Source organism: Triturus cristatus, chromosome 4_1 (assembly GCF_964204655.1).
Source record: "Triturus cristatus chromosome 4_1, aTriCri1.1, whole genome shotgun sequence".
In the NCBI taxonomy this organism is placed as follows: domain Eukaryota; kingdom Metazoa; phylum Chordata; class Amphibia; order Caudata; family Salamandridae; genus Triturus; species Triturus cristatus.
The window spans coordinates 385,473,076-385,498,042 of NC_140585.1; the positions used below are offsets into that span (position 1 = coordinate 385,473,076).

General features: G+C 42.0%; 1 protein-coding gene across 3 annotated transcripts in view; it reads left to right on the forward strand.

Annotated features, from left to right (window-relative positions):
* Positions 1-4,723: 4,723 nt before the first annotated feature.
* The window catches only part of PHF21B (PHD finger protein 21B), a 326,879-nt gene continuing 306,635 nt past the window's right edge, over positions 4,724-24,967 (forward strand). Inside the window, exons 1-3 of one of the 3 annotated variants that reach the window (XM_085652439.1) lie at positions 4,814-5,096; positions 5,554-5,586; positions 5,896-5,961. In XM_085652439.1, coding sequence (XP_085508565.1) covers positions 5,043-5,096; positions 5,554-5,586; positions 5,896-5,961 — 153 coding nt within the window. In that variant the 5' untranslated portion in view covers positions 4,814-5,042. Of the gene's footprint in view, positions 5,097-5,553; positions 5,587-5,895; positions 5,962-24,967 lie in introns of all 3 variants that reach the window. The other 2 variants (XM_085652438.1, XM_085652440.1) reach the window with 2 other exon arrangements.

A 24,967-nucleotide genomic window follows, 5' to 3' on the forward strand; every position in this document is an offset into this window, starting at 1 on the left:
AGAAAAAGTGATCCCACAAGAAGTTGACTACCCCAAGCGAGTGATGACAAGACTGACAGAGGAGTATCAGGAAAAATTAAAGTCCTTTCAACTTAAGGTAGAACTGGGAGACTTAGGGAGTAAAAACTTGAAATGGTACGAGGAGAAGATAGTCCAAGTAGTACAGTGTCTACGGATAGAACTTAAAAAGGATAAACGAAAGGGTACAATAATCCCGGTTAGCCGACTGAAATGGTTCTCCACTGACAGTCAAATTAAAAAAAAAGGAGATAAGGACAGTATTAAGAAGCCAAAGAAAAAAGTTCAACCAAGAGAGGCAAAATTATCTTAAAAAGCTGCAAACTGAGTTTAAAAAGATGGTTACTGATGCAAAAAGGTCGTATAACGAGAAATGTTGGGTAAATCTGCTAGAATCAATTGAAGCTAAAAACCTAAGACAATTTTGGAAACTGGTAAAAGCAGCATCCGCTCCCACAGCAGGGGAAATTAAATGTGTCGTTAGCGAGACAGCCTGGGAGAAATACTTAAGGGAATTGTATGGTCCTCGAGAACTTTTAGGAGTCATAGAGCTCCAGCATTGGCAGGAAATATCGGAAGATTTCAAATCAGATTTTACCGAACAGAAAGTAGAAAATATAATAAGGAACCTGAAACTAACCCGTGCCGCAAGGCCAGACAATCTCCCTGCAATAATATTAAAGTCTCAGATAAAATGGTGGGCAAGATTTTTCTCCCAGATGTTACAAATAATATTAGTAGAAGACATAATGCCAATGAACTGGAAGGGCGCTGTAATCAGGCCAATCCATAAAAAAGTAGCATGGACATGCAACAAAACTATAGATTGATTAATCTTCTAGATATAGGAGAAAAGGTATTTTCAAAAATTGTGTTAATTAGACTAAATGCTTGGGTCGACGAGTTTTCAATCGTACCCATGGAACAGGGAGGATTCAGAGAGGGGCATTCGACGATAGATCATTGCTTTGCTCTATGGGAAATGGCGAGAAAGTCGACGGAACAAAACGGTAAGCTTTGTTGCTGTTTCGTTGACTTTCGAGCAGCATTCGATTCAGTAGACCGAGCCTGCCTCTGGGAAACTCTCATGAATAAAAATATACCTAAAGACCTGCTGGCTATAATCATATAACTACACCGAGGTAATTGGGCACAAGTAATCAAGGATACTGAGGGGTCATTAACGCCAAAAATACCTATTGAAAACGGCCTGAGACAGGGCTGCGTTTTGGCCCCACAGTTATTCTCTGTATTTCTGTCTGATTTACCAGCCTGCCTAGAAATTGAGGGTAGTGCTAGCCCAAGAATGGATGGTAAAAAGGTGCCCTGCCTTTTATATGCGGACTACTTGGTAATAGTAGACCAGACTGAAATGGGCCTCCAAAGAAAGTTGAAATCTTTTAGTGAATATTGTGCAAGGAAATTTCTAACAGTAAACTTGGACAAGACAAAAAATGTATGTTTTTGAAAAAAGGTAATAAAGTTTAATTGGTTCTTAGGTGATCTTCAACTGGAATCTGTTAATGAATATCGTTACCTAGGGATGTGGTTTGAAAAGACACTAAACTGGCATACACATCTAGAAGCCCAAAAAGCGAAAGCTCAAACATCAATTTCTGGTCTAAAAATGTTTAACCGTGATTACGGGAATATGTCTCACCGTCCGTTATTAAAGGCCTTCAGTGCAATGATACCTCCACAAGTACTCTATGGCGCAGAAATCCTTTATTTGAGCGGTAAAGGAGTCTGGGACCTGGAGGAAGGAAAATGCCTGAAAAACCTTCTGTCCCTGCCCCCATCATCAATGGTCCAAGCAATAAGAACTGAACTAGGAACAATTGCCTGGGGGGTAGAATCACAAATAGCGGTGATTAGATTTTGGAAACGTTTGGAAAATGAAAAAGGCCAGAAAGTAGCGCAATGGTGTAGAAAAGAGATTGAATTTAGTAATCTAAAATGGGCAAAAACATGTAGGAAGAAAATGGCGCAGGCCTGTGAGTGTATAAAGGTGGTCATATGCCGAGAATCGCTACGAATAGAGTGCACAAAAAGTGATCTGAAGTTTAATGGGCAAGAAGTTTCTAGAAGAACTGACTTGGAATACCTGGCTAAGGAAAAATCAGTAGAGTGTATGAGCTCCTGGTCTAAGGAAAACTGGTTCCCTTACTTGGACATCTTACCAAACCATTGGTATAGACAGGAGATATTAAGGATGCGAATTGAGATTAATCCGTGGCTGGTAAACAAAGAAACTAAATCGAAAATGTTGGATCATAAAGGGTTCTGCAAGTGAGGGCTGGGCACAAAAGGGGATATAGTGCACATCCTGTTAGATTGCATAACTATATTAGAACAGCGTAAACTATGTCTGCGCCCGGTATTTTTAAAATATGATATAAGAACACGGGCACAGGCGGTCAATTTCCTCATGGAAATGCCCTCTATCGAAATCGCAATTGCTCTAGGGAATTATATAACGGTAGTACAAAGATTTCTAACAATATACAAGTAACATTTTACAAATTTTATAATAAATGAATTATGTAGCTTGTCTAAGAGAAAAGGTTGATTTTAATATGATAATAATTATTAAAGGGTAATGACCATCCAAAGAAAGTGATGTTTTATTGGTACCTTCCTTTGAGACATGTATTCAGTGTACGGAAATGTTATAAATTTGCTGTAGAATATTTTAATCTGTAATTATTTTGTAGCATGCTGTAGAATATTTTAAATCAGTAATTTGCCATTTGCACATGTTTAAAGATTATGATCTAAATAAACATAATTTTGACTTGACTTCAATATTATTATGACTATTACGATTATTACGATGTTTATTATGCTGTGTAATATTGCTAAAGTTATTTTAGTATTTTTGTTGCTGTTATTTAGTATTAACTATTTTTTTCTTTGACATACCCATACGTCTTTCATTAAATACTGAGCCACATAGTTAACAATAACCAAATAAAGTCATCCACGTCTCCTTTAAAAACACTGTGCCAGAGGGCTATTAGACAGTCTTAATACCGCCTACAACAACAATTATTTTTCATCCCCTACAAGATATTTTAGAAATATGAAGTGATAACTACTTTAGAAACAATGGGTGCCAACAAGTATCCCAAGAACACTGTAGTGCTTACAGCGTTGAAAACTGCGAACTATTTTGCAGTTTTTAAAAGTTTCTTTAACAAAAGCACAACTTAGAAGGATTTGCCTTCATGCCATTTGGCCAAATGTGGGAGTTTTAGGAAATGACTTTTTGGTTTAATTGTTCAAATTTAAGTTCTGCTTCTGAACTTTAGCACGTCCAAACAAGACTTAAGGCGCAATGAATCGGAGTTTTTTTTTTCTTCTCGAGAACCCCAGGTCATCAAACATTGCTGTTTTTCTGCTCCTATTAGTGGGGATGCCTCGTTTGCATCCAGGATATCCTTAAAGACCCTACAACTGAATGTCAGCCTGGATAATTGTCATTGCATTTCTCAGAGGTCACCCGGGTCAACAAGAGGTGCCCAGCCCAGAGTCTGGCTCCCAAAGAAGGAAGTTCAGGAAAAGAGGGGGGGGGGGGGAGGTAGCAGGCCTTACCAGACAAAAGTTGCAGTTACTTTAGCTACGCTGCACAGTATCATGGATTCTGTGCAGCATGGCTAAAAAGACCTATTGGCTTTACCAATGCTTGTTATTTATTCTGTAAAGTTATACAGGTATCAAATATTTGTTTGTGTAGTATGCTCATAATAAAGGTTTAACCCCACACCTGCTTCTGGTTATCATTCTTCCACGAGTATTTGGTGATGGTGTAACCAAGGTGGCACACAATCTATCAGGAATACATGATGTTCTCGTTGTTTTTTTCCTACTGAGGAGGATTGCGAGAGTCGGGTGTAAAAGTATTGGGGTGCCTCCCAGCTCCCATTTCTGGAATTAATTTTACTTGAATTCACCCTGGAGAGTACCCTTCTTACAACTTCTACACATTTCCATCAACGGCAGCGTAAAATAACGTACGTCACCTAAAATCTGTATTCTGCGGTTTTCGATGCAAAAACTTCCTATCGCGGGTGTTTTCAAAGATAGTTAAAATCGTAAGAGAGTTTATTCAGCACAATGGAAGAGGCTGTTGTATGTTGCTATGAAACTGAAACTAATTAAGTGAACGAAAAGGTAAGGGGCTGGCTCCGTAAAGGCCTTCCAGCCACGGACTCAGTTTCCATCGTTCTGCGGAACCCGAGGACGTAGGCATGCGTCTGAAAGCAGCGCCTGCTCGGCTGGCCACCTATTGCTATTCTGGGAAAGGCGTCTTGCAGAAAGCAGCGAAGCCCGGGAGGACTGCAACATAGTGCCTCGCGAAGACTGCGCACGGCTTTGTCTTGTTAAGTCACACTTTCCTGTGCCCGGGACTACTTTCCTTCGCTTCTTCTCCATCACTTTGTTGTTCTTCGTGTCCCGGCCACAAGGGCACAGCGCGCATGCGCAACGGCCGCCACGGCCCCTTTCTGCTTCTCCACCTCCCCTCCTCTCCCCCTCCCTTCATCCGGGTCTTTCTCCGAATTAGCATTGACAGCCGAGGCACAACTTTTCCCGAGGCAAAGTGAAATCAAGGCGCGCACTCTGAAGAAATATAGTCCCCCTACTTCTAAGTCGTTACTAGTCCAAATTAGCGGCCTCCTTGGGTCGGATCTTGCCGCTAGCGGCCATTGCAGACGGTATCGACCTCCGCCATGCCGGATTGGACGCTCTGTGGGCCTTTGGATGGACTTTGGAGCCGCGGCGGAAAGTGAGTGATGAGTCCCGGTCTCTCAGCAAAGAGACGAACAACTTGCTGTGCGGCTGGAGGAGTTGCTCTTCCGATTGTTATTGTTGGGAGATTTTTTTTTCTCCACCTCTTTTTGTTTTTTACGGATGGTCGCGTTTTTCCTGCCAACAGGAGCAACTAACTTCAACAGTACCTGGGAAAGTCTGAGCGGGACAATCAGTGGAGTTTTATATATTTTTTTTTTATTTGATCGTGGGCCATGGAATTGCACAGCTTACAAGAAGCCCTAAAAGTGGAAATCCAGAGTCACCAGGTAAATACAGAAGGAGAAATGAAACCACGAAAGATTGTGTGTGCTTTGCGTGGATGTGGACTGAGCTGCCCCGCGGGGTGGGTGGGGAGGCACAATCAGAAGGGGGCAGGCTAACCCCAGCCCTCGCTGGGGGCAGCGCCTTCGCATCCAGCGATAAATAATAGCAGCTGATCTGCAGAAATCGAGCTCTCAAGCACCTAACAAAGTACTTTGTTGGCTGTTGCGCTACTTTCGGGGCTCTTGTGTATCTCCCTCCGTGTGTTTTTGTTGGGAGCTTGGATTTCGAGAGTCGTATAACATTGCGGCGATGCTGCTGTGCTGCTGGAGCACAGCAGGACGAGACCTGCATATTTATGAGCACTGTTTACTCGCCTCTTTGTTCCAACCCCCGTTCCGCTGCAAACTCTTTAACTATTTCCTTTTTACTGTCTCTTTTCTTTTTCCTTTCTGTTATTAGAAACTGCTTGCACAGATGAAGCAAGATCCACAGGTAAAAATAAGTCACTTAATTCCCCTTTAGGAATCTCCCTCCCCCTTCCCTGCTTGCCTCTGCTGTCATAGAGCGCAGTACTGCTGGGACGGGCTAGGAAACTTTATCAGCACGCATCTCTCATTTCCAGCCTGTTCTTTTGTGCTTTCCTCCTTCTAAACCTATGCCTACATTCCGAGCAGTTCATGATCGTGTCCTTTATTTCTATTAAATTCACTTAATATCAGATTGCATTTCTTCGTTCCTTGATGCTCTACCCGAGCTCGCCATTCATTGGCTGCTTTTTAATTCCATTTTTTTTCCTCGCAGAACTGCGACCTTAAAAAAGAAATCCACGAAAAGCAATGCCGGATAGCAGCCCTCAATGAGAAACAAGTAAGAAACGGCATCGTTTTTGATACAGTTGCTTTATGCACTTTTTTGTTCTTTTTTGAAGACAATTCTAGTCAAAACGTATTTTTAGTCTGCTTTCATAATCCCTGTAGCCGCACACGTTTCTATGAAAGAGGGAGCGCGAGAAGGTCGAGAGGGCGGGATGTGACGAGTGGGGAATACAAAAATAAGCTATACTTAAAAGGTAAAACAAAACGAGGCGTCCATTTTGAGTCGGTCGACATGTTTTAGGAGCGTGGCAGTGCTCTACTAAGGTTGGCTCACTTTTTCCCCCTCCCTGGCGGAGATCTAGGAGCCACAGCTGATGTACCAGGAGATGCAGGGTAGCCATTTCAGGTTTCCATTGCAAATAATGATTTATCGACCACTTTCCTTGCTGTGATCCGGCGAGCTGGCAGCACTTCACTCTCACACTTTCACTTTTCTGTAACCTGTTAAAAAGCTGATCTGCATTTGGGAGTGAACTTTGCTGCGTCCTGGTTAGAGTGCCATGAGCGGCAGTGGCGTATTGTGTGTGTGTGTGTGGAGTAGTGTGAAGTTTGTGTGCCGCGGCTCCTCCTAACGTGAACTGATTGTTAGCTTTCAGCACCATGAACAGATGCCATTGAATGCTTAGCTAAGGCTGCTGCTGCTTCCTTCAGCACTCGAGCAGCAGACCTCCTCACTTTCCATACATCACCTCAAGGCGAGCCCGCAGAGCCCAGTAGCCTGATAGCGTCTTCCCTTACCAGATAACTTTCATTATACACCCCCCTGAAGGTTGTTTTAAAAATAAAAAAGCCCTTCGGCGAAACTGTGAGCTCCCCTCCTCCTCCCCCCTATCTGAACTCCATCCATCACCGTTCCTTCGGAATGCAGCTTTCAGCACTAAACTTGGAACAGCGCCTTATCGTTCTAGAAGCTCCCAAATATATCCGTCCTCTGTGTACCAAGCAGGTTTCTACTTTATTCTGAAAGAATTCAGCCCCTCCCTCCAACCCCTCTTTCAAATGGGCTTCTCGCCCGAGTTTCTTTCCACGGGAATGTGTCAGCAGCACTCTCAGTTTGGTAGTGGAAGCTTCCATTTTGTGAAGAAGGGGGGGGCGCTTTTCTTTCGAACATGGAGAAAAGTCTGCAGAGTTTCACGGTGGGGGATGGGACCCCATTCATGCTGAACATTACCATTTTGATTGCTTTGATGCCATTTTTTGTAGGGGGAGGGGCGGCAGAGTGCCCCACTCTCGACAGAGCACAAAGATGTTTAATCACTGCACACAATCAGAGCGAGGACTTTCTCCCTTTTTCTGTAAGCACATCTGACACTACATGATCGCTGAGGGCTGCTGCAAAAACATCAAGTTGTTGACTCCAGCAGTACCGCGAGTGGATGTTTTTATAACGAGTAATAGTGTTTACAGCAACAATTCTTCACAACAACTCAACCGTTCGCCGTTGAAGAGTAAACGTTTTTCAGAATGGGAATGTACAACGCACGTCTTCCTAGTTGTTTACGGATTGCAGAATTTATTTTAAGCGACTCCGCCTCTTCCCCATGATATTCGTCACGACAGAAAAAACATATATTTATACGTTGGAATGTCACATGCAGCGTTATTAAAAGGGCGTGCGTTTGTGAACCGAGGCAGTGAAGAATCCTGCTCCTGTTTGCATTAATCACGCAACTTATTTTTTTACGAGCTTAGAAGTAGCTAATGAAGAAATCAGCGCAGCTGTGATCGTGTAGAGTGTACCGAGGCATAAGAGTATGCCGAAAGTGTTTCACACAGTGAGCATACATATTGGCGTTGCAGATCAAATAAAACGCATGCTGCATCCTACAGTTTGTGATATTGTCTTTCACTTCGTGTCGTGCTATGAAGACACACACACACACACCCTCCCCTCTTGGCCCCTGTAATTTCAAAAGTATAATCACTCCATTAGATTCAGTATCATAAAAACAACAATTTCTTCGAAGGTTTCAGCAGTGTAGTTTTTTTTTGTTCTTCACTGATTTGTGTTGTATTCTCTGTCGTGATTTTGTTCCAGTCAGCAACAGCCAAGGTTTCAGCATTGTAGTTTTTGTTCGTTCTTCACTGACTTGTGTTGTATTCTCTGTCGTGATTTTGTTCCAGTCAGCAACAACCAAGGTTTCAGCATTGTAGTTTTTGTTCGTTCTTCACTGACTTGTGTTGTATTCTCTGTCGTGATTTTGTTCCAGTCAGCAACAGCCAAGGTTTCAGCAGTGTAGTTTTTGTTCGTTCTTCACTGACTTGTGTTGTATTCTCTGTCGTGATTTTGTTCGTCAGCAACAGCCAAGGTTTCAGCAGTGTAGTTTTTGTTCGTTCTTCACTGACTTGTGTTGTAGTCTCTGTCGTGATTTTGTTCAAGCAACAGCCAATGTTTCGCCCACTGCGGCTCGCAGACCTGGAGCTTTTTCAAGGCAGGTTGGTCATGGGAGGTTGTTCCCTGTAGGCATGTGAATACTGGAGGCCTCACTCTGTAAGCTGGGGGTGTCACAATTAGATTGTAGTACTAAACGGATAAAATTCTCCAGGAAAAGGTCCATATGCTGTCAATTAGTGGAAAAGCAGCAGTGAAGGTCTTCCTATTTAAATTGCCTCACAAGCTCTACTTCTCAAACTGACCGCAATCCACTAAGCACAGACCTCAAGATGTTAATGTTAAGGTTATTGACATTTCTAAAGCGCGACTACTACCCGAAGGTGTCCTGGCGCTGCATGAAATCCTACCTGGGTCCAAAGGCTCGAAAGGGGAGATACACCAGAAACTGAGACTAGCCAGCAAAGAGCCACGTCTTCAAAGCCTTTCTAAAGGCCAGTAGGCTTGGCAAGGCTCTAAGATGCATCGGGAGGTCATTCTATGCCTTAGCAGCCCCAACCACAAAGCTTCTTCCCACCCAGTTGGCTTTTTTCCCAAAAGGTACGGCCACCTGTTTAGCATCTGAAGAGTGTAAACATCTAGTTGGTGTGTACCATTGGAATTGCTTTTTGAGATGGTTGGGCCCAGTTCTATAAAGTGCCTTGTGTACTGTGCACAGAGCCTTAAACTGTACCCGTTTTCGCACTGGCAACCAGTGGAGCCTTCTGATTTCTGCTGAAATGGAGGTGTGTTTGGGAGTGCCAGTCAGCAATCTGGCTGCTGCGTTCTGCAGGAGTTGCAATTTGTTCATTAGTCCTTCCTGGATGTTGACATATAAACTGTTGCAGTAATCCAGTCTGGACATTACTAGAGCCGTGATGATTAACTGATGACTCTCTTTGGGCAGGATTGGCAAGATTTTCTTACATGCTTTTAGAATGTAGGAGGTGGAAGATACCACTGCATTCACCTGATCCTTGAGGCTAAGTTTGTTGTCTAGCCAGACTCCCATGTTTTAAGCATTTTTGACAGGAGTGGGAAGGGGACCTAGTATGTCTGGCCACCATTCCGGGGTCCAGAAGTTGACATCATTACTGAATAAAACCACCTCCGTCTTACTAGAATTCAGTTTGAGGCAGTTTTGGGCCATCCAGTTACCCACTGCTATCATGCAGTCATGCAATCTAGATGCTGTTACCTGCAATTCTCCGGGCCTTAGTGACAACACAATTTGGGTGTCGTATGCATATGAAGTCAAATTGAAACCAAATGATTCAATTAAGGGGGCCAGAAGCAACACAAATAAGTTAAAACGTGTCGGGCTTAATGATGACCCCTGGTGGACCCCACAAGGTAGAGAGTATGGTTTGATAGCAAATTCGCCTAGGGTGACTGTCTGTCTGACAGAAATGATTTAAGTAGTCTCCACGCCATACCATGTACTCCGATCTCTCGCAGCCGGTCCATCAGCAAAGCTTGATGGACCGTGTCAAAGGCCGCGGAGAGATCTAACATAATCATGGCTGCTTTTCCTCCCTGATCTATTATGGCCCTGATCTCTTCGGTCGATTTGAGAAGCGCAGTTTCCATACTATGGCCACTACGAAAGCCATTATTGTGTAGGGTCTAGTACCTTAGCTTTTTCCATGAAGGAGCTAAGTTGTTCATTCATAATCTTCTCTGCAATTTTTGTGGGAAGAGGGAGTCTGGATATAGGTCTGTAATTATTCACGTTTTTAGGGTCCAGACTTGGCTTTTTGAACAGGGGCAGTATCAATGCCTCTTTCCATAGTTTGGGAAAGTATCCATCTGCAAACATGGCCTTTATAATAGTGGTCAGAGCATAAACAACAGGCTCAGCTGCTCGTTTTAAAAATGAGACTGGACATGGGTCGGAGGGGGAGCCCGTTTTCACTTTCAACAGAGCATTAGAGATGTCTATGGTGGTGATTCCAGCAAACCTGATTAACTTAGACCCAGGATTAAATCCTGTCTCTGCATCAGGAGGGTGTTTAGTGGAAGTTTTGATCTCTGTGTTAGTAAAGAATGAAAAGATGACATCCACTTTTTCAAAGAAAAAGTTTGCGATTTTGTCACACATTCCTGATTGGCCTGGATGGGCAGAGGGGCTGGATATGCTAAAGCGGTTACTGTTTTAAATAGTTCTTTCGTGGAGTTTTTTGCTGAGTTGATTTTTTTCATTAAAAACTCTTGCTTCGTGTCTTGTAGCATTTTTTTATACTTGGCTAAGCCTACTTTATAATCGTTTTTTTCATAATCCTTATATTCCCTCCTCCAGGATTTTTTGAGATGCTTACAGATCAATTTCTGGTCTCTAAGTTCTTGGGTATACCATGGTGAGGAGGGTCGTGCTCTGCTAGATCAAAGGACTTTCTTTGGGGCAAGTTTATTTCTGGCAGATTCCAGCCAGTTTGTATATTGAAGCGCAGCCACGTCCAGGTCGGTTGGAGGACTGAAGGATGTGGACGTTAGCACTTCTTGTAGTTCGTTCGTGGCTACCTTGTTTTATGCTCTGCTAGATATCTGTTTGGGTGTTGGTTTCATAACATGTCGATCAGGTGTGGTTATTGTAAACAGCACTACCTTGTGGTCTGACCAGACCACTGGATGAAGACCCATAACAGATATTCCATCCAATGTTCGTCCTGCTTTGTGGGTAGATCCGTTGACTAATTGCTTTAAGTCAAGGCTGCTCATCTGATCTATCAAGTTTGAGGATTCTGGGTCAGTTTGTGCTTCTAAATGGAAGTTAAAATCTCCCAAAACAGTGTACGAACTGGCACGTAGGCCATTTTCAAACATGGAAGCAGCTTTTGTAATAAACGGACTTCTGGGGCCAGGTGGTCTGTAAATGAGAGTGCCTTTAAATGTGTGGTGATCAGAGAAATAAAAGCTAAAATCCAAAGCTTCGCATTCCTCATTCGATGAGGGCTTAATAGTTGCTGTTAAGGACTTTTGGTAGATTACTGCTAGGCCACCCCCTTCCTATGTGGTCTATTTAAAGTGAAGGAGAGGTAGTCTGCTAGATGGCTTTCACCAGATCCGGACCTGACGCATCGTCCGTCCAAGATTCAGTTATAAATGCAATGGTTATGTCTTCTTCCTCGATAAGGGAGGCACATTCCACGCTATTTTTGATTAAGGATCTGGATAGCCGGGTATGGTAGCTCAGTGGACTACAGCAGCCACTGCAGGGGCCTGTATTCGACCTTATGGTCACAGGTTCAAATCCCGGCGGGTCCACTCAGCCTTTCATTCATCTGAGGTCGATAAAATGAGTACCATTGAGTTGGGTAACAATAAACAATCTGTTATTCAGCGCCAAGACACCTACAGGTAATTGTGCGCTTTACAAATACACCTGTTATGTTTGTTCTTTTTACCTGTGTTTTGATTCCCTTCTGTCTTCTGGGATACAAAGTCCGGTAGTTTAGTTAGACAGCCAGGGCAGGTTGTTTGTCTATATGTAGACCAGGTGTCAAATGAAATACATAATACATAAACAGTTTGCTTTTGAAGCAATAGTATTATAATTATGTAAGGTCCTGCTGGAGTAATTGATGAGCATGGGTTTGTCTGTCTCTGTATTGTAACCGGCAGGGTGGCTGGTGCTGGACGTGAACGGTGCGCGGACGGGTGCAGACGGGCTTGCCTTAGGCGCACCAGCCTGTCTTTAAGTATCCCCAGGGCTGTAGAGACTTGTCCACTAACCAGAGCTCCTCCCAAAATGGCGGTCCCTCGTTAGCAGTGCGGCGCCGGGGAGTATAGAGCCTTCAGTATGTGCAAGCAGAAATTCAGTTTTAAAACCAAGCGAAAACAGTTTTAAAAGCAGCTAAAAATGTACTGAATACTTTTTTAAGATTTAAATAACAGTGGCACTAGCGCCGTACCACAGCTTTCTCCCGGCTGAACCTCAGGAGGACTTCGGTCCGCGCGTTCGCGCCAGCCTGTCTTTAAGTATCCCCAGGGCTGTAGAGACTAGCCTGCTATCCAGAGCTCCTCCCAAAATGGCGGTCCCGCGTTAGCAGTGCGGCGCCGGGGAGGATAGAGACTTCAGTATGTGCAAGCAGCAATTCAGTTTTAAAACCAGGCGAAAACAGTTTTAAAAGCAGCTAAAAATGTACTGAATACTTTGAAAAGATTTTAACAGTGGCACTAGCGCCGTACCGCAGCTTTCTCCAGGCTGAGCCTCAGGAGGACTTCGCCTATATTTTCTGATACTTTTCAACCATCACCGCTACCCTTCCACTCTTCAACTGCATATGTACCTTTTCTTAGTTGTTACCTTTATTAAAGTCACCATCGAAAAACCGTTGAATGAATTGTTTGTATGATATTGAATGTAATCTACTTGAGTGATTATCACAACTGAAATTCCGGTTGCTGCATTGTATTCTTACCTGTGTAGGTTATTTCTGGGAAGGGGCCGTTACCCATCGTAATTTGGAATGCATGTTGACACCCACCAGACTTACCGTCAAGCTAATCTAACATTATAGCGGGTTATCACATTTTTGGGGCCCCAAAACCCCTCACTTATTTTGTTTATATTTATCATCATAATTAGTATAAACTTCTTTATTCTGTGAAGAGCGGAGAGTAGTAATGTCTTCGCTTTAAATTCTAAATGAAGTAACTGCACATAGTGGCACATTTTAAAGAACCAAACCAAATTTAATTGCGGTGAAAATACAAGTCTCACCAGGTCTGAAGACATATGCTCACACTACGCTAAGGCTAATGGAAATCCTTTGGCTCCCCACACCATCTTCAAAACCAGCAGCATCATTTACAAAGATATCACAACCAGTACCCAGCTTATTGTCTCGATAAGATTGCCATCTCTGGTGGTTCTTGACACACCTGCTGCCAGGACGCTATCAGACTGCAGATTAAAAAGTGTAAAAAACAAAAAATCAAGGCTGCAGGCTTTTTCCATCTATACACCCAGGATCTGGATCAACTTCCTCATATTCATTAGACCCGCCCCAACACTGCTCCAACTTAGGAAACAGTTGCAGTGTTACGTCTTTAAAAAACACTGCATCACAATGCATTAGCATTTAAAAGTCTAAAAACCAACTGCCTCTCCTATCACTTGTTGGCTTTATGCTGAACTTCGACCATGTACAGTTCTCTGGTGCATTTAGGCCATGCTTGCCTTATAGAAATACCACATGCATATAAACAAACATGTATACAATTACACTATGTCCAGTATAAAATGGTGTCCACCGCCGCCAGCTATGGATGTGGTATTGGTTGTGGCGGTGGCAACTGTTTCAAACTGTCAGAATCAAAAATATGCTTGCTCTGGATTTAGGCCTTGTGAATGTGATGCAACCACAGCAGCAGCCAGAGTTAAAATACAAAGAAAAAAATTCAGCACGTTTAGACCATGTTTACTGAATATAGAACGATTAAAAGGCTCAGATATCCTGCTTCTTTTTCCACAGAATGTCATCCAGGCATGGTTTAAATTAGAAGTAAGTTTATTTCCAGTCAATGCGTGTATTCTAAAACAATAGCCAAACTTGGACACCCTAGCCCAGATATAATATATATTAGGTCTCAGTCTTATGCACTTCCGTACTTTATAAGGCAATTTTAAGGACTGTGTTATACTTTAAATATTTCTTCATTATTGACACAGACCTCGAAATTTATTGCAGCAGGAAACCTGAACATTGTAAAAGTGTCCAGTTCCTTCAATCAAATTTGCACCACAAAAACCTGATGCTGGGCCCCATTTTGCTTGTCATGCCCAGTCATTCTTAAATAACGTTTATATTTGCAAACGTGAAAAGATACATTCACGATAAAATTCACACTTCATAACCCCTAACATCCCCAGAATCCTTGCACAGGAAAAGGTATGGGGTGTACTTTACAAATATTTGAGCTAATCCAGGCATTGGTGACTGGATATGAAATGTTCCCATCGCAGTTATATCACTTTAAATAAATTAGTGGGTGCGTTATTTGGTAAATACCCGCATGCCAGACTTTGGGAGAATTTAGGGTTTGGTTCTGATGATTGTAAAAGTTTCTGGAACAGTGGAAACCAAAGCACTTCTCACTTCTGACATCTTTTCACACTGGCTAATAATTTCTGTCACGCCCTTCAGCCAGGTGAGAGCAAATTCGTAATTGATGTCAATCAGGCAGCATTTGTAAAGCGCAGCATTGCCACCCCTAAGGGTTTCTGGGTGCTGATGGTGCCATGTCTCTGTCGAAAAGCCAGGTCTTGAGTTTCTTTCTGAAGGATGCCAGGGAAGGTGCTGCTCGGAGGTGGAGGGGCATCTCGTTCCAGGTCTTGTCTGTGATGCAGGATAAGGACACCACTCTTCTGAAAACGCAAGAAGCATGAGTGACAGTGATGATAGTGGTTTTGTGGAAAGCAGTATGGAAGAGAACCGACTTTAGTGGCAACAGTGTATTGTGCTACCATTTCAACGTTTACAGTATAAGGGAAGGTAAACGTTTTGAATTAGAATTAAAGGACTTTGCACAGGTCCTTTGTTTTCTAAATCCTCTATATTTTACCTTTCCCAGTGAAAGCAATATTGTTAATTTTCTCCTAAGTAAAGATTTTCATTAGTTGATGTTTGAAGTGGCTGTGGCACTCGCTAAGTTACATACACATAGTGGTAATTGTAAGATACTGTTAGCTGTATCTTACACACATTAGTCAACTGGATTCAACTTCCAGTGAACCTGCATGGCCATGGTAAACACAAGTTGGTATTCTCTAGCACCCCTACGGCTATATGGATTGGTCGTATCCCACACACCAGTTGAAGTGCGAAGTGTCGCAAGGCTCTTCATTGAGCCCCACTCTATTTAATGTATATGTGCAGCCGCTGTCAGACATTATTTGCGATCTGGGTTTTACAGTGGTCTCCTAGGCGGATGACACCCAGATTGGTGTCTCACTGTCACCAAATACTCTCGCAATCTTTGACAGACTTAACATCTGTCTGAAAAGGTTTTCAAACTGGATGGACTCTAGCTGCCTCAAGTTAAACGGTTAAGACAGAGGTAATGGTACCCGGAAACAATTCGGCAATCTGGAACCAAGTCCTCCGACCACCGCAAATGGTAAATGTCCCTCCCCAAGTCTGAAGTAAAAAGCCTAGGTGTCACTCTAGACAAAGACTTGACGATGGCATTTCAGGCTGAAAAGGGGAGTGTCAGAGAATAGTGATCCAAGGACTAATACTTTCCCGACTGGACTACGGCAATTCACTGTACGTGGGCAGCCCTTCATGTTATTAGAAAGCTGCAGGTTGCCCAGAACGCCGCAGCCAGAGGTTCAAGGTTGACTATATAGCTCACAAGGTAACGTACTCTCAAGATCCACATGTCATTCAACAGCTTGTCACTCCATACACTACCTCCAAAGATTTTAAATCTGACAATCTTTCTCTGTTGACCATTTCCAGAGTCAGGAGAGCAAGAGGGGGTAGGATTTTGTGTGAAAGCACTTAAATAAAATCTTTTCTAATTTTATTCATGGCGTTTAGTAGTAAAAGTTTTGTAGGAATCTCTTATTTTACTAGCTCAAGCCTAATTGTGTACTTTAACAAGTTTCTAAAGAAGGTGTTGAACGTTTCACTACAATAAAATCAGTTTTTTAAAAATGTTGCCAAAAAGCTTTAGGCAGCCTCTAATTGACCTGCTCTTCTGTTGTGATTCTGTGGTGCAAAAGTCTCAACTGGGATTGGCCTTTACATCCAGTGGTATATATATAAAAAAATCTTGATCGAAGAGTTTGAGCACTTAGAAGCATTAGCGCCAATGAGGGGGTATCTGGTCGCGCTGGACCAGCGCAAAGTTACCAGTCCAAGACGATCGCAATGTAAAAAAAGACTTAAAAATTGATTAGTCTATTGTAACAAACTGATCTAGAACCCCCAAGGGACATCAACAGCAAGAGGGTAATTGCTTAAACAATAATAGTGATTGTAACCTCTGCATCTTTGTACATCATCAGAGTGGTCATATAAGCACAATTTGAAATGTATTGTGTATTTATGTCATCATGGTATAAGTTTTGTGAAAACCATGTACAGTTTCGTAAAGTGTAATAATATGTTTTTCTGAAAGTGGTCTAACAGACATGTCTAAGTGTATTTAAAATATAGTATGAAAACCAAATGATTTGACATAAATACACAGGTCAAGACAATTCATTCACCTGTCCTAGAATTCAAAGCTTTCTCTGAATAAATTCAGGTAGGATAAATGATTATATATATTTTATAGGAGGCCCAACCCAGCTGTTTTAAAGGGCTCGAACCCCAAATACGCTACTTTCTAAAAGTGGCATTTATAAAATAGTAATGTTAAATCCAACTTTACCAGTAAAGAGGATTTATCATTACCATTTCAAAGAAATGAAACATTACACAGCTACTCCTTTCTAATCAGGAATTACAGCTTAAAAGTGTATGAAGGAATTTCGAATGCTAACCTATGAGTGGAGCAGGCCTCACAGTAGTGAAAAACTAATTTGGGTGCTTGTCACTACCAGGACATGCAAAACTTAAAAGTACATGGCCTACTTTCTTATTTAACAGCACCCTGCCCTATGGGCTACCTTGGGCCTACCTAAGGGGTAACTTATGTTTAATAAAAGGGGAGTTTATGGCTTGGCAAGGGGATTTAAATGCCAAGCCGAAGTGGCAGTAAACTGCACACACAGGCCTTGCAGTGGTAGGCCTAAAACAGGTTTGAATCAGTGCTGCAGGCCCACTAGTAGCATTTAATTTACAGGCCCTGGGTATTTGGTGAACCACTTTACAAGGGACTTACAAGTAAATTAAATATGCCAGTTGGGTATATACCAATTTCACCATGTTTAGGGGAGAAGCACATGCACTTTAGCACTTTTTAGCAGTGTTAAAGTGCTCAGAGTCCTAAGGCCAACAAAAAGAATAAGCAAAAACAGGAGGTAAGCAGGGAAAAAGTTGGAAGTCCACCATAAAGCTGACAGTTCTAACAGTCTTCCTGCACAATAAATCTTTCTGCCTGATGCTGGCTGCCCAACACTCGACAAAAATATCTATGCTCTTTTCATTGTCTTAGCTAGCCCAGTTCATCGATGCTTGGCCAATGAAAATGGTAATTCCCAAAAGTGGACCCCTGAAAATACAATTATCAACAATATTGGCAACCAAATGGTCATTTATTTACAACCACAAATATAAAAAACCAGTATCCAATTGCGCAGTGGGTGTGGGTAAAATAAATGTGCTCATGCTCTTTTAACATCAGTGATAGAGACATGTGACAAGTAATGATCTATGGTGCATATTTAAAAAGTAAAATTAGCCTGGAACCATTATCAATCCTATATTATATCAATAATATAATGGTAAATTATCCGGTTATCTAAGGCACTTTAGTAGCATTACAATGTTATGTGTGTGTCCCTGAGAGTTCAAGCTCATACAGCTGGATAAATAAACAAAATGATCACAGCTGGTTGGAAGGCAAGCACTTTTTTGTGGAAGTGCACATCTGCCGAATGAAAAAATGTACTCCTGGCACCCAGCATGTGGGACAGGTAAAGCCCTTCTCTAGTGATACGCACATAATAGTCTAGCAGCAGCTCCACTGTCAAGGGAGACCATAATGAGCAGAAATGCATCGAAAAGGCTGAAAGTTGTCCTGGTTCGAAAGTTGGTCATAGTTTGTCTCTGGAGACTGCTGCTGATACTACTACCTTAAAGTCTATTCCAAGTGATGTTGATCCATTGGTCCTTTATAGTGCCCTGTTATTTCCAAGTTAATGTAACTCTGTTCCTGTAAAGTGATCTTGAGTATGGAGCTTCCTACGCTGTAGATCACTGTAGATAATTAATTCCAGTGACACTAATTTTGCAAACTTTGTAAGGTCTTGTCTTGTGAACAGCAAGAACTTAAAAAAGTGGCGGTTGCGACGCCTGCAATTATGGAACGGATTTTAATGCAAAACATCAATGGGATCTGATTTTATAAGGCATACACATGTGTGCCAAAGGTTATTCTTTGCCAAAAGTGGCTAAAACCTCATAAAGCGATTCTCCCACTGTTGATTTGATTGTTAGTTTGGACTATGGAAAGACTGAAAATTTGCTAGCAAAGGACTGAGGAAGGTCCTTGCTTTCCTTGATTCTGTTTTGTGATGGCGCTCAGAGTCGAAAACTAAGTAAAAATTTGAATATAAACCATTCCGCCTGCAACTGAAGGATGAGTTACGCATAATAGTGCATTGTGGGAAAGATGGTATTGATTCTAAGCTAACAGTATGTGCGACGTGTGAACCCCATTTTGGGCGTCTGGAAGCATTAACGGAAGCATTTGCAAGTCTAGTGAGTGCGATAGTGGGATTTTTTTATCTTGGAATTTAGCTTGATACGCTCACTATTTTGCCCATTTTTACATAAATTTATTTTTGTCAAAGTTCAGTGTTACACTGTTTTTGGAAACCTGGGTTGTAGAGGCTTTTGGAATTCCAGAGTGGAGCTCTTGCTATCTTATCTTACTGAGGTTGACACGGAGAACCAGTAATAGAGTTTACAGATAAAATGAGAACTTGTTGATTTTACTGTCAAGTTGTAGTTCATTCTGTCGGCACCATTGCGGTCTCTATGAAAGCCTTTTTCTGTGTAAACTGTTAACTTTCTGCTGGTTCCTAATTTGATTTTACGGTATGATAGGGATTTGGAAATCTGTTCTCTGTAGAAGTCTAGCATAATGGATGAGGGCTTCAATGCAAAGTGCAGAAGGAAACTAGAGGAAGAGGACTGTTCATATAGCTATGATGCCTACTGAAATATCCTTAATCCTCAATTTATTATGTGTGTGCGTCTGTTCAACAAAATATCTTGATTGAAGATGAGATACAATTATATTTCGAGAGCTGCTGGTTGGTAAACATAGTCATTGTTCTGTAATAAAGCTGTAATTCAGCTTACAGCGAAGAAGCAGACAGAGCATCTCTGATTCAGCGTATCTGTAAAAATTATTACAAATGATACAACATATTCACCAAGTTAGCACAACACCAGTATGCAGGGGTACCAATAAAACTAAGTAAATCAAACGTTATACCTCTCCGGTTTGAAGACAGATGTAACTGCAGCTCACTGATTCTGTACATGAGGCCAAAACAGATCGTGCAGGCCCGAGAAAGGCCTTGGGAATTCCTCAGTCCCATAAGGGTTCGAAACAGATACACGACTACAGCAAAGAGTAAATACTATTCATTGAAGAGACGTGATAAAATGAAGCACAACCATCAAATTCAACAGTGATTTCATCCCCTTCTAGCTTATTTCCCTTAGTAGGACACACACTGAACTTTAGCTTGGATAACTAAAGCACCCTGTAGTTACAGCTATCTCGCCCTTTTGATCCTCCTAAAACAAACCTTGACAATTACAGTTGCTTTTATAAGACTCACATTTTGAGATCATAGAGGTTGCATTTTAGGTGATGAAGCATGCAAGACTGAAACAAACAACACTCCTTAAACATGATTAAGTCACTGATGTAAAGAGTGTGCAATATATAATTATTGACCAATTCGTCTCAGGTGGACAGCAGTCTTATGCCTGTGGGAGTTTTGCAATGATTGAATGTTTAAAAAGTGCCTTCTGTCTGCAAACAATTACTATATGGACGCTGGCTGCTTGTACATGGAGAAGGCAGTATTTTGCAAGGGTATCCTGGCATCAATAAGCGCATTTGTCTGAAAGAAAACCAGACCAGGCAACAGCTTCCCCTATAGAAGAAGCCAGAGTCCTCACAGGAATACTTATTAAGTTTGAGGCACCTATGGATCTCTTTTAGTGTTCGCATCTGGGGACAGATGCACATCAGTGCCAAAGAGGTAAAGGCTTCCCCATTTTTTTTTAAAACAATTTTTATAGATTTTTCCATACATCCAAAAAGGGGTTTCGGTTGCATACCCCAGATAGGTAGCAAAGTCACAGTGCAAATCAGGTTATTTAAGCACCATATGATGTCCATATCAACTGTTCAGGCACTGCACACTGTCATCACGATAAGTATTTGCAACCAATAAAAATTCCCATCCCCAACTAGCACCCCCCCCCCCCCCCCCCCCCCCCAGGCGTGTCACTTAAGTGCAGGCTGTAATAAGCCAATAGAACTGTTATCTTCACGGGGCGACTAATTCATATAGGAGGCTGCTGCCCCTGAGTGTCATCTGGCTTGCTTGGCGAGCACCACTACTAAACTTGAGGCTGCAGATCGAAGTGATCTTAGAGCTGCTTATGCGTTAGGAGGTAAAGGCTTCCCCATAGCATAATCACGAACATATGTTCTTAGAAGGTGAACGTTAGTGTGAATTAGGCCATATCATAGAGCAAATCTCTTGCGTGTTTGCACCAGGCTTTCCTTAATTACGAGTGAGATAACAGGATTACAGTTAAACACTAAAAAGGAGGCTTTGCATTTAATGTTCATTTATGCACCAGGTAACAGTAACGTGGATAGTCCTGGTAACTTATGGTTAAGGAGTCCCTGAAAATTGTGTATTGATCAGTGCGTATTTTGAATCTTTATAGTGTTTCGGGAGCACACACTCGAAGTTTTAAGGAGGGGCACATATTTTCTGCCATTTGTTCTGGTCGCTTACAATAAAACAATAGCAGTTGTCATGAATTCTAGGAACATGTGAGCCCTGGTAAATATTCAGATGCGTCACCGGAGACCTATGCAGAATGTTAGGCCTTATGACATTTCCACTCTTCTCAACAGTTATTTCAATATATCAGCTCCCAACTGTTGGAAAGGTGCTGTATTAGTCACTAATTGGCTGAAAATAAAACCAGCATTCGCAATGCCAATAGGTCTGGCTGAAAAGGATGTTGAATGGAAATGTAAAGGGTTACAAGTTGATAACATGGGAATGAATATGTGTATGTGTGGAATCAAAGAACTGTAGATTATTGGTGTAGGTTAAAAGGTCAGGTGACCGTTGCACTGTCAAGCCAGATCTAAAAATCCATGTAGATTAAAGGCTGCTCTCCTACCATCTGTGCTGCTTCCATAGAAAAACCCCATAAACGGTCTAGTTATCCAAGGCACTTTTATAGCAATACAATGTCATGCCCGTGCCCCTGAAAGTTCAAGCTCAGGCAGCTGGATAATTAAGCAGAATTATCATAGCTGTGTCGAGAGCAAGTACTTCTTTGTGGAAACACACAACTTCTGCCGAACCAAAACATGTACTTGTGGCTCGAACCAAAACCCCTCTTCTGGTGACTCTCACATAATTGCCTGGCGACAGCTTCGCTGTAAAGCAAGGCCATACAAAGAAAGAACTCTAGTAACTATAGATTTGCGATTGCTGGTCAAGGTGTGCCAGTGTGCCAAGTTGTGAGATTTTATTTTTCAGAGTAGGTCTCTGAACACTATTTTATTCCCAAGACACAGGAAGGATTTTATGCCATTGGGTACAAGACAGTGGCCCTTGTAACCATGGCTGATAAAAGGTTGATGCACTTAAGTGAGCCAAGTTATGGGCTATGAAGAGAAAGAAGGAAGCCCAAACTTGCTTTTAACTACCTTAGTAGAACTACTATGAGAAATATTGTCACTTGTTAAGATTTCTGACTCAAAAGAATACATGTATTAATCTGTAGCAAAGTGGTGTTTGGTAAAGATGTCTGCTTGGGATTCTTTTTAACAACTACTTTAATACTTTGGGGGACTGTTATAACGAGGGGCAGAATCTTTTTCAACAAAAGTGGAGGGAAGATTATATCCAGAATATTTGATGCTAAATTGTGTGACAGAGTTCTAGTGTAATCAGCTATTGCAGTGGGTGAAGTGTTGAGTAGTAGTGATTTTGTGTTTGGTGATCAGTTTGTAATGGTAAAAATGACATCAATGACGAAGATTCAGGTTTGTGGATCAGGTTAAAATTGATATAGAGAGGTAGTTAATCAAGAGAAATACTGAATTCCTCCATCACCAACAGTACATTGACACAGAATACCTTCTTGGGATACAATTGTTAGTAAAGGCAGCATATTATTCAGTGGTCTCTTGAGAGCCATACGACTATGGCTTTGGCTTGACAAACAGCAGTACACTACTAAACATGCACATTAGTCAATGAGATAGTACCTGTTAAAGTTAGAGAACTAGTCCTTCTGAATAATTGCTTCTTTTCTTGGGGCACTTCTTTTCTTAGAATGCATCTTATTTCCAAAAGGAATCATTTATTTGTTTCATATCTTGCAGGCACGTCAGAGCACTTGGATACATAGCAACATGGGCCTAGATGTTAGACCAGCAGATAAATGAAAATAAAGATGTGTATTAATAGTTTTAATAGTTCATGAAAATAAACCATCTATAGAGTCTGGCCTTTAGGAGGTTACTGCCAAGGAATGGTGTGGCCCTTCTATTTTGATTTTACTCAACCACTGTATCCTATAATTTTGATTTGCAAAGGCTTCACTTAACAGTTTCATATTTAAGAACTTTCTGAAGAGCAGGCTGTCTGTATAGTGCATTCAATGGTCTGCAGTCCTTAACTCTGAGGGATCAGTTTCCATGTTTTTCCAATTGAACTCTGGTTGATGAATTGACATGGTGCGAAGTTATTTTAGCTGGAGTGTAACTCCTATAGGTATCATGTGCCCATCCCATAAGAATGCCTTGTGTTTGGTGTATAGGACTTTGTTTTCTTGATCTCCATCCATATCCACTGTGGTTGTTTAAGATAGGGTTTGGGCATTCTCATGCTGTGACCAAATTTAGCGCAATTAATCCAAGATTTGAAAATCTTCTGTGAATGCCAATTTCTGAGACATATTTAACGGGCAGTAGATTTGAAATGACCGTTTTATAACACTGTGAGGCAGGACAAGCTCGAGGAAAAAAGGCAAACTGCTTATAGTTTCCTGGCCACTTTGTACATGTTGGGTTATAGATGGAACTATTTGGACCTTGAATTCTAGAGAAGTCTATTATACCACTGGTAAATGACTCCCAGCACGGGAGGTATCAATTGCCGCTATCTGGGCACAAGTAGCTTTGCCTTTCTTTATGCAGACATTATCTGTCCCCACCGTGCCTTCTGAACCATCCTAGCATTTTGGAGGTTAGGCAGCTGTTAGATCTGGCATCCTTGGCCTGGTTCCTCTATATTTTTGCCACTACCTCCTGTACTTTTTGACTGTATGCTGGACTTCATTTTTGCTGGTTTAGGTACTCTGGGCACTTTACCACCGCAAAGGGTATGGCACCATTTTTGCTCCCTTTACTGAGCTGACTTCTAGAAAGTAGCCCAGGAAGGTGATCTGGACTGAGGCTTGCCAGACCGTTTTTGATGCCATAAAGGCAGCCATCTGCACGGTGCCCATACTCAAGGCACCCGACTTCTCCCAATAATTCATTGTGCAGACAGATGCTTCAGAGCATGGTGTGGGGGTGGTACTTTCACAACTAAATAAAGAGGGCCTAGACCAACCCTGTAACCTTCATTAGCAAGAGGTTACTTCCTAGGGAACAGAGGTGGAGTGCAATTGAGAGAGAAGCTTTTGCTGTGGCCTGGGGTCTGAAGAAGATACGATCCTACTTGTTTGGGACTCACTTCCAGGTTCAGACAGACCACAAGCCCACTCAGATGGTTGATGCAGAAGAGGAGTGAGAAACCAAAAGTGTTGAGGTGGTCCATCTCCCTACAGGGAATGGACTTTATGGTGGAAACTCGCCCTGGTGCAGAACACACCAGTGCTGATGGTCTGTCCAGAATCTGCCGCCTTAGTGATGACAACTCCCAGGAGGTTGGGTAGTTTTCCCTACTTTCAACTGAGTGGGACACATGTTAGACCTGACATCCTTGGCGTGGTTTCCCCTATCTTTTTGCCTCTACCTCCTGTATTTTTTTAACTTTATGCCAGACTTTTTTTTTGCTGGTTTAGATACTCTGGACACTTTACCACAACCGATCAGTGCTAAAATGCAAGTGCTCCCTGTGTAAATTGTGATTCTGATTGGTTATCCATGATTGGCATATTTGATTTACTGGTAAGTCTCTAATAAAAGGCACTGTGTGTGCCCATAGCCTGTAAATCAAATGCTACTAGTGGACCTGCTGCATTGGTTGTGCCACCCACATAAGTAGCCCTGTAAACTTGTCTCAGACCTGCCATTGCAGTGTCTGTGAGGGCAGTTTTAAACTGCCATGTAGACCTGGCAAGTGCACCCACTTGCTAGGCCCCAATGTTCCCTTTTCGTACATTTTTGGCACCCCTAAGGAAGGCTCTAGGTACCTCCATGGGCAGGGTGCAGTGTATGTAAAGGATAGGACATGTGTTGGTGTGTTTTACATGTTCTGATAGTGAAATACTGTCAATTTTACTTTTTCACTATTGCAAGGCCTGTCTCTCCCATAGGATATAATTGGAGCTGCCTTGTAACATTTTATAAGTGTAACTTTCAATTGGGAAGAGATAGAGATTTGGAGTTTGGACTCCCTGAGCTCAGAAATTTTGAAAAAACATCTATTAATGAAGGTGGTTTTCAAATTGTGTGTTTGAAAATGCCACTTTTAGGTAAGTGGGCATTTTCTTGT